General features: G+C 49.4%; 1 protein-coding gene across 6 annotated transcripts in view; it reads right to left on the bottom strand.

Moving 5' to 3' along the window:
- Window positions 1–10,000, bottom strand: part of Tmem131 (Transmembrane protein 131) — a 129,552-nt gene that overhangs the window by 46,071 nt on the left and 73,481 nt on the right. The window contains exons 1-2 of one of the 6 annotated variants that reach the window (XM_086548284.1): window positions 9,764–9,788; window positions 7,048–7,399 (exon numbers count right to left, since the gene is read on the bottom strand). The exons of 1 other annotated variant lie outside the window; for it this stretch is intronic. In XM_086548284.1, the coding sequence (XP_086404410.1) occupies window positions 7,048–7,249 (202 nt within the window). In that variant the 5' untranslated portion in view covers window positions 7,250–7,399; window positions 9,764–9,788. Of the gene's footprint in view, window positions 1–6,642; window positions 6,728–7,047; window positions 7,400–9,763; window positions 9,789–10,000 lie in introns of those variants that run through there. 4 more of the 6 variants (XM_086548287.1, XM_086548285.1, XM_086548288.1 and 1 more) reach the window with 4 other exon arrangements.

The raw sequence follows: 10,000 nt of genomic DNA on the forward strand, positions 1-10,000 counted from the left end.
TCTGACTCTGACTCCTTTCTTTCTCTACATGTGGCTTCCCCTAACTCACTCTCTTCCCTTCATTTGGCTCTCCTTTACTTCACATTTCTTGTAGCTCCCTTTTCCTCTCGGCGGCTCCCTCAGCTCCAACTCCTTCCTCTCACTCTGCTCCCTCTCCTTCTCTCTTTCTCTCTCTCTGTTCCCTCAGCTCCCACTCCTTCCTCTCACTCTGCTCCCTCTCCTTCTCTCTTTTTCTCTCTCTGTTCCCTCTCCTCTCTCTTAGTGTTCCACTCTTCCTCCCTCTCTCGGTCCGTCCGTCTCATACATACGTTACTCAATCCTCTACCCTCTCTTCTCCTCTCCTCTCCCCCCTTTCTCTCTAACTCTCGGTCTCTCCGTCTCATACTTTTCTCTCTCACACCCTCTCTCACCTCTCCTCCTCCCTCTCTCTCTCTCTCTCCTGTCCTATCTCTCACTATCTCTAATTGTGCTCGCTTCTCGTCTCTCTCTCTCCTCTCGTCTCTCTCCAATTCTCTCCTCTCTCTCTCTCTCTCTCTCATCTCTCCTCTCTCTCTTCTCACTCTCCTCTTCTCGTCTCTCTCCTCTCTCTCTCTCATTCTCTCTCCCCTTTCTCTCTCTCTCTCATTTTTCCTCTCCCATTTCTCTCTCTTTCTCTCTCTCTCTCCTCTCCCCCTCTCTCTCTCTCTCCTCTCCTCTCTCTCTCTCTCTCATCTTTTCCTCTCTCTCTCTCATCTCTCTGTCATCAATCCTCCTCTTCTCACCACTACCTCTCTCTCTCTCTACTCTCTCTCAGTCTCCTCTCCCTCACTTCCCTCTCACTCGCTCCCTCCCCTTCTCCTCTCTCTCCCTCTCCCCCCTCCTCTTCTCTCCCTCTCTCCTACCCCCCCCCCGCTCTCCTCAGCTCATCCTCTCTCTCTCTCTCTCTCTCTCCCACCCCCTCTCCTCCTCTCTCTTCTCTCTCTCCTCATCTCCCTCTCTCTGCTCTCTCCCATCATCTTCTCTCTCTCTCTCTCTCTCTCTCTCTCTCCTCTCCCCACGTCCCTCCCTCGCCTCTCCTCGACTCTCTCTCTCACACTCTTCTACCTCTCGCTCTCTCTCTCTCATCGTCTCAACTCTATCTCTCTCTCTCTCCTTTCTCTCCCTCTCTCTCTCTCTCTCTCTCTCCCCCCCCCCATCCCTCTCTCTCCATCACTCCCCATCTCTCTCTCTCCTCTCTCTCTCTCCTCTCTCTCTCCTCCTCTCGTTCTCTCCTCCTCATCTCTCTCTCCTTCTTCTCTCTCAACTCCTCTCATCTCCAATTCTCTCTCACGCATCCTCTCAAGTCTCATCCTCTCCTCTCTGCTCTTCCTCTCTCCTCCACCTCTCTCCGACCGCTCCAACATTCCTCTCAAACTCTCTCCATCTCTTCTCTCTCCTCTTCTCCACTCCTCTCTCCACATCTCCTGCCATCTCTCATCTCACTCCACCACCCTCCTCTCTCTCTCTCTCTCCTCGTCTCTCTCTCTCTCCCTCCTCTCTCTCTCCCCTCTCCTCTCCCTGCCACCCTCTCTCTCTCCCCTCTCTCTCTCTGTCTCTCTCCTTTCACCCCTCTCTCCTCTCTCCGTCTCTCTCCACTCTCTCTCTCTCTCTCTCTCTCCTCACCCTCTCCCACCTCCCCTCTCTCTCTCCCTCTCTCCTTCTCTCCTCCTCCCTTTCCCTCTCTCCTCCTCTCTCTCCTATATTCTCTCATCTCTCTCTCACTCCGCCTCTCTCTCTCTCTCTCTCTCCTCCCCTTCATCTCTCTCTCTTCCTCACTCACTCTCATCTCTCGAGTTTCACTCACTCTCTTCTCTCCTTCTCATCTCTCTCCCTCCCTCGCTCTCTCTCTCTCTCCCTCATCGCCATCTTCCTCATTCCTTTCTCTCTCTCTCTCTCTAACTCTCTCTCTCGACTCTTCACTCTCTCCTTCTCCCTCTCTCTCTCACCCTCCTCTGCCCCCTCTCTTCCTCTCCCCCTCCTCTCTCTCCTCTCTCCCTCTCTCTCTCCCTCTCCTCACTCTCTCTCTCCTCTCATCCTCTCCCTCGCTCCTCCATCTCCTCTCTCTCTCCCTCCTCTCTATCTCTCTCCTCTCTCTCCACTCCTTCATTCCATCTCTCCGGTGCTCCTCCCTCCTTCATTCTCCCTCTCTCTCTCTCTCTCCTCTCTCTCTATCTACCATCGACCTCTCCTCTAATCCCTCTCAATTCTCTCTGCTCGCTCCATTCTCCTCACTCTCCACTCTCCTCTCTCCTCTCTCTCTCCCCCTCTCTCATCCCTCACCCTCTCTCTCTCCTTCCAATCTTCTCTCTCTCCTCTCCTCTCTCTCTCTCTCGCTCTCCCTCTCTCTCGCCTCTCCTCTCTCTTCTATCTTCCCCCTCTAATCTCTTCTTCTCTCTCGCCTCTCCGATCATCTCTCCTCGCTTCTACTCCTCTCCTCTCTCCTCCAGTCCCTGTCCTTCACTCTCATCTCTCTACCTTACATCTCTCTCTCTCCTCTCTCTTCCTCCCTCCTTCATTCTCTCTCTCTTACTCCCTCCTTCATTCTCTCTCTCTCTTCCATTCCAACTCCTCGCTTCGCTCTCTCCTCTCCTCTAACTTCTCCTCCTTCGATCTTACCTCTTCTCTCTTCTCTCTCTCCTTCATTCCCTTCTTTCCCTCTCTCTCTCTCTCTTCCTCCCTCCTCTCTCTCCCTCTCTTTTCCTCTCTCTCTCTCCTTCTCCCTCTCTCTCTCTCTCTCTCTCTCTCTCTCTCTCTCTCTCTCTCTCTCTCTCTCTCTCTCTCTCTCCCTCTCTCTCTCTCTCTCTCTCTCTCTTTCATTGCTCATCTTTCCCCATCTCTTCTTCCTCTTTCTCCTCCCCACTTCTCTTTCTACTCCACCCTTTTACGATCGTTCAATTCTAAGAATCACCCCCTCCTCACATAAACGCATAAAAAAGTCAGCCGATTACTTACACGCATTCTGTGCCCACTAATGGATTTAGGCGAGGCCGAAAGAACTCACTATTGTATAAAGGAAACTCGCGTCCCAGCTCTTAAAATCAACAATACACAAGAAAAAAGTAAAAGCAATAAAAATAATGATGATGATGATGATGATGATAATGATAATTACAACACTAATAATCCTTCTAAAAATAAAAATAACAATAACAACGATAATAATAATGAAGGTAACAATAACAATAATAATAAGTATTACGAAAGAATGGCAAAAACACCTTGTAGATGATGATGTTATTAATAAAAGAATAAATACAGAGAGTATAAATCAAGAAAATGAACAGAACGGACAGAACACCAAACAAAAAAAGAAAAAAAAAAGTTAAAAGAATACACAAAAGCATAATAAATCAACACACCAGAAGAAGCGAGAAAAAAAAACGGAGCCTGACTAATTTCTCCCATGAAACACAAATCCGTAAACAAAGGCCAGTATTCAAAATGAGTAACAACGTACATAGACACGTGCATAATAAAAAAACGATCTAGCTAATGACGGGACGAGGCAGAGTGGACAGACGCACAATAGTGTGTATGATTAACAACGTCTTGTGATTGATCAGCGGGGCGAAAGGGCTCATAGAAAACGGGGTTCTTTCTGGGACGGGAGGGTGGACTAAAATAGTACTTCCATGTGTTAGAAAGGGGGAGAGCATATAACTGTGTTAATTACAGGCCTAGAGCTGGTTATAATTAGCACATCTCGCATTTCTGACACACTTCTGTTGTCGGACAGGTAATAAATATATATGGAATTAATGTAAACAATAATAATAGTAGCAAGAATAATATTAGAAATAATAATAATAGCAATAATAATAATAATAATAATAATAATAATAATAATAATAATAACAACAATCAATAATAATAATAATAATAACAATCAATAATAATGAATAATGATAATAATAATAACAACAATAGCAGTAGTAGTAAGAACAACAACAAATACGATCATCATCATAATAACAACAGTAATAATAATAATAATAATAATAACAATCATAATAAATAGAATCAAACAGCAAATCAATCAATTCTTAACAGAGGAATGTTTCATAAAATAAATATTGCCTGTGTGAGTCAGGAATTCATAAACATACGAACACCCGTCTGGGAAAATAGAGGCTGATTGATTCTTCTTGAATCCGTAAATACTCTCCCCTCACTCACTCACTCACACACACACACACACACACACACACACACACACACACTCACTCTCTCTCTCTTGCTTTCGCTCTCGCTCTCGCTCTCCCTCACTCTCCACCCCTTTCCCTCTCTCTCAATCTCCACCCCTCTCCCTCTCCCTCTCCCTCTCCCTCTCCCTCTCTCTCACTCTCCACCCCTCTCCCTCTCCCTCTCTCTCACTCTCCACCCCTCTCCCTCTCCCTCTCTCACTCTCCTTCCACTCCTCTCCCCCTTTCCTTCCAGCTAGCTCTCTTTCTCTTTCTCTCACTCTCACCCTCTCTCTCATCCCACCGATCTGACAGCCCCGCCAAGCCCTGTCACCCAGGCAATTCTTCTCTTTGGTGGAACGGCATCACACCTGGCACGCTTTGATGCCCCACGGCCTCTGCTACGAGCATATGGAGGGCGGGCGGGCGGGCGGGCGGTGGCGGGGCAGAGTCTACTGTGGGGATTTTTTTTTCTTCTTTTTTGAGAGTGAACTTGATCTTTTTTTCCTTTTTTGTAAACAAAATGTTTTTTTTTCTGTAAGTTAAAGGTATCGTTTTCTGTGCGAACTAAATGTGTTTTGTTTTTGTTTTTGCTTGGCGAACTAAATATGTCTATCTTCTATGTGGACTAAATGTACTCCTTTGTGTGAACGAAATGGATTTGTTTTGTGAACGAAATGAAGTTCTTTTTCAGTGGACGAAATGTGTCTCTTTATAGTGATCTAAATATACCTCCCTTGGTGAACTAAAAGCAACTTGTTTTCGCTAACTGAATGCACTTCAACTTCAAAGGAATAACAAACGAGAGCGAATAACGCGTACAATTAGGTACTTTTAGGGGTAGAGAATGGGAGGGGAGAGAAGGAGTGGTGATGGTGGTACCCACTCCCCCACCCCAACAACACCCCTCGCAAGAACTGTCAGCCAGAGTAACATGGCACTCCTATGTAATGCCAGAGTTCCAGGACGACCCTCTTCTCTCCCCCACCCACCCCTGCATACTTCCCACCTAAAAAAGGTTCCCTGACCGAAAATAGTACTTTCCTGTGTCTTATTCAGTTCCACCGGGTATTTCTTTGATGTTGGTTTAAATATCATTACGATAAGGAAACGATGCGGTCTATGGTTAAGCTGTTCTCACTCGTTCCTCTCGAAAAAAAAGACAGAATTGAATATCCAGACAGCCTTCTCTCCCAAATTTCAAGTCATTATTGAAAGTGAGTTTGTGTACATATATGTATATGTATAAACCAACAGACACATAAACTACCACACACACAAACTTATCTATCTCAACACTCGGAATTCCCGGAAAGGACAATCATCATTGCTATCTATCATCACGACCATTAATAACCTCCACTCCATTCGATCGATGGTAAACGCACTACCATCGCCAACCACTGCTGTTACCTACCACCCTTGCGTCATTTACTCCGACACGCTTGGAATTTACGCTAATTAGGGATATCACGCTAATTACACGACGCTCATTAACAGGCGCGTCCTCACTCCTCTCTCCCGTTGCATGAACACGGACATCGTCGTACTCATCATCTCGCCGTCGGTGTTGGTTAACTTGTTTTTGTCTGTCTTTATTTTCCTCATTACGCCACCATTACTCACACTACGCCACTCCACTCACACTAAGCCATTCCACTCATTACTCAAACTACGCCACTCCACTCACACTCCACTCATTACTCACATTACGCCTCTCTACTCGTTAGTCACTCCACTCTTTACTCACATTACGCCACTCCACTCATTACTCACGTTACGCCTCTCTACTCGTTACTCACTCCACTCATTACTCACATTACGCCTCTCTACTCGTTAGTCACTCCACTCTTTACTCACATTACGCCACTCCACTCATTACTCACTCCGGCGTTAGGACTGTCGTTCTGACCCACCGCCAGGGCATCATCATCAGCTGTTCCAGTCACTCTGTGATTTTATTGATCAAACCACTTATCAGTTTCAGCTGGGTCTGTTTGTCCACTTTATAGCCGGTGTTTCATCAATTCCATTTATCAACTTCATCTTTCTTTTATCATTCCATAATCTCGGTTCATCTATTTATCTTCATTATCACAACTATTCCATCACTTCGCTTCGTCCTTTCACATTATCGCAGTTCGATCAATTATTTCATCAACTCAGCAACGTGTCGTCCCAGTGGTCATTACACGGCAGGCGGCTGTGCAACAATCAGCCGGAGTGAGAGAGAGACTCCCCTCATGCACGGGCCCTTTGCAAAAACACGGGGGCTCTGAAAGGCTAATGATGGCGGGTGGCAACGGTCATAAACGGCAAGAACAACGAGTGGCGATCCTAATACGGGACATGACGACGAGTGGCGATCATAATACGGGGCAATGAGGACGAAACAACGACCGTGGCTACGAGCGAGTCGGTAGTGGCCGGTCGGTCGCCTTACCTCGACCCGGTCCTCCGTCAACACGCTCGACCTGCGACCGGAGCGTGCGGGCCCAAGCAGCGCCATGCACCGAAGTCTCACTCACCTGCAAGGAAGGGAGAGAGAGAGGAAGAATTAATTTTGGTCCTGAGACTCACGAGGAATACTGCGTTGCTGTTGTTATTGTTGCTGTTGTATATTAATGGGAGAAAAAATCTTAATCAAAATCTTCAGAGAAGGATAAAGGATGGACAAGAGAGAAGAGTCGGGAAAGAGCTAAAGGAGAGGTGCCGAGTGGGCATGGGAAAGGGAAAGGGGAAGGGGACGTAGGCAAGGAAGGCCATGACGGGCAGGGAAGGGCATGCCGGGAAGGGACCTCGGGCATGAGGAGCCACGGCGACCACGTGCCGCAGGCGGCCGCCTCACCTCGCGAGTTGCCTTCGTCGACGTGCAGTAGGATGGTGTACACATGAGCACCGCAGGGGGGCGTGGCGAGGGCCGCCCTCAGGAGAAGAGGGACCAGGAGCCACGCCCACGGACAGCCGAAGGGTTTGTAGGGCCTCGGCGCCGCGCGGGAGGGCGCAGAGGGGCGGCTGGCGGGGGCGGGGGCGGGGGCGAGCGACGGCATCCTGGCTAGCGCTGGCGACCAATCCTCTTCAACGAGTCGTTCACTAGGGCTTTGCCCAACATTACGCCACGGCAATGCGGTCAGTTTCTGGCACACGCACGCACGCACGCTTTCGAGGGGAATGTGCTTTCCCGGAATGCTTTCAAGTTACTGGAGAAATTAGAAGAATAACATCCGCATCAGTTGTTTGTTCACCACAACAGTCACAGGCACAGACTTGGCATCACCCCCCCCCCCATCCAAGGATAGTTGGCATTAAAGGAAACTGGACTGGCTATTCCCCATCCGACTAAGAGCACTCCAGGGCCATGAGGCCACGGGGCCAGCCAGTCAGGAGGCCACGGCCCGCTGCCTCTTATGTGATGATGGGATGATGGCTCCCCACTCTATTTACCCAAGACTTCAACTCCCTTGTTATTCCAGAGTGCAATGAGGTTAAAAGCCGGCCTTAGCTCCCTCCCTCTCCCTCCCTCTCCCCCCCACCCTCCGCTCGCCTTTCTTTCACTCAGCTCAGTCACTCACTCGATCTTTTCCAATCTCTTAATCTCTAGCCCTCCCATCCTTCCCTTCTCTCGCTCGCTCCCCTTCCCTCCGCTCCCCTCCTCCCCTTCTCTTCCCTCTCTCCCTCCCTCCCCTTCCCTATGCATCCCCCTACCTCTCTCCTTCTCCCTCCCCTCACTCTTCCCCCCTCCCCACCCCTCCCTTCCCCCTTCCCCCTTCCCTTTCCTCCTCCCTCCCCCTCCCCTTCCTTCCCTCCCTCTCTCCCTCCACTCCCTTCCCCTTACTCCCCTCCCTTCCCCTACTCCCGCAGAAGAGATGTCCCAACTCACATCCAATTACGGATCCACCACCCATAGACAAAGGTGATGTGCCAAGTGTCCATCCCGACCGCCGCAGCTGACACTCCGCGACCGCGCCGAACAGACTAAACAGACACCACGCAAGACAGGAAAGAAACCAAGGCCTTCCATTCCAGGGACGCTAAGGTCAATGACCTGCTTTGGGAGGCATGGGGTGAGGAGGGTGAGTAGGGTGAGTAGGGGGAGGGAGGGGGAGGGAGGGGGAGAGAAAGAGAGAAAGAAAGAAAGAAAGAGAGAGAGGGGGAGAGGGAGGGAGAGTGAGAGAAAGAGAGAGGGAGAGGGGGGAGAGGGAGAGAGGAGGGAGGGAGAGGGAAGAGGAGGGAGGGGGGAGGGAGGGAGGAGGGAGGGGAGAGGGGGAGGAGGAGGGGGGAGGGAGGGAGAGGGAGGAGAGAGAGAGAGAGAGAGAGAGAGAGAGAGAGAGAGAGAGAGAGAGAGAGAGAGAGAGAGAGAGAGAGAGAGAGAGAGAGAGAGAGAGAGAGAGACAAAAGGGAGACGGAGAAAAAGCAAGGAACGGAGGAACATCAAAAGAAAGAAAAAAAATAGAAAGTAGAGAAAAAAAGGAGAAAGAGAAGGAGAGAGAGAGACTCATCCCGGAGTAAAATGTCAGCCGTACTGACAGTAACAGTAACACTGCACACTTCACAAGCATCTACAAAGCAAAACCGCCGATGCACACTGCTGTCGCCTTCGCCCCGCCTCCTATGTTTCCCCTAATTTACTTACCGCATCATCGGCTCCGATTACGACCAGCAACAACGATAGAGACGACAAAACAATACCAATGCGAACGAACGAAGGCGCGGTGTCGTAATCCTTCTTCGCCAGCTGAGCGGACGGACGCCCCGAGTGAGGTCACCAGCCTGACTTTTAATTAAGCAGTTCCAATGTAGCGCTACTTGGCTGGGAATGGGGCGCTTTCGCTTTCGCTTTCGCTTTCGCCTTCGCTGTCTCGTTCTCTCTCTCTCTCTCTCTCTCTCTCTCTCTCTCTCTCTCTCTCTCTCTCTCTCTCTCTCTCTCTCTCTCTCTCTCTCTCTCTCTCTCTCTCTCTCACATTCTTATTTATTTCACTTCTCCCTATCTGTCTGTGTCTGTCTGTCTATTCTTCTCTATCTTCTCTCTGTATTAATTCTATCTATCTATTCATCAGTCAATCTTGAAATCTCTTTACGACGACAGCGACAAAATCCTACCACACACTTAATAAAAATGCTTGATATCCCCCGAATGTAGTGGTTATGTTGATCTGCTACGTCAGCTGTAAAGTATATAATAAAAAAGCCGAATTCACTGTCATTTTATAGAAAAATATTCCGCTTTGTAAATCACCTGCTCAAATAAGCATTAAAAAAATAATCTTCCCCAAAATCGTCCTGCGATCGGCAAGCTGAGCCCTCCCACACCCACACGAAAACCCACACCAATCGCGGGATGGCTCGCCGATCTCACACACGCACACGATCGCCTACAAGAAGCAGGCACTTGCGGAGGGGAGGGGAAAGGAGAAGGGGGGGGAGGGAGGGGGAGCCACACCTATAGAGCCAACACGAAAAGCGATTTAGACAACACACGCGCACAGGGAAAGGGGAGGGGGTGAAGGTGGTGCCACAGGAGGAGGGGGGGGGGGTGGATAGACGGGGATAGACTCAGACGCTACGAGTACGAGCCGGCTCCGCGTCGGACTGACACGCAAAGCTAGCTCGCAAAGGACGACAGGAGAGACACACACACACACACACAAACGCGCAAACAGCGCTGCCACTAAGACACAGGAAAAGGCTCACTATCTCACTGGGCCTTAAAAAAAAAAAAAATTCTGGTATCACATCCTCCCCGCGCGTCTACGAAACGACGGCTCTATGGACGAACCATCTAAGGCTCAGAATTCCGTACG

The sequence above is a fragment of the Penaeus japonicus genome, unplaced genomic scaffold, assembly GCF_977035675.1.
Source record: "Penaeus japonicus unplaced genomic scaffold, GWHDUDI00000001_assembly GWHDUDI00000020, whole genome shotgun sequence".
Taxonomy (NCBI): Eukaryota; Metazoa; Arthropoda; class Malacostraca; order Decapoda; family Penaeidae; genus Penaeus; species Penaeus japonicus.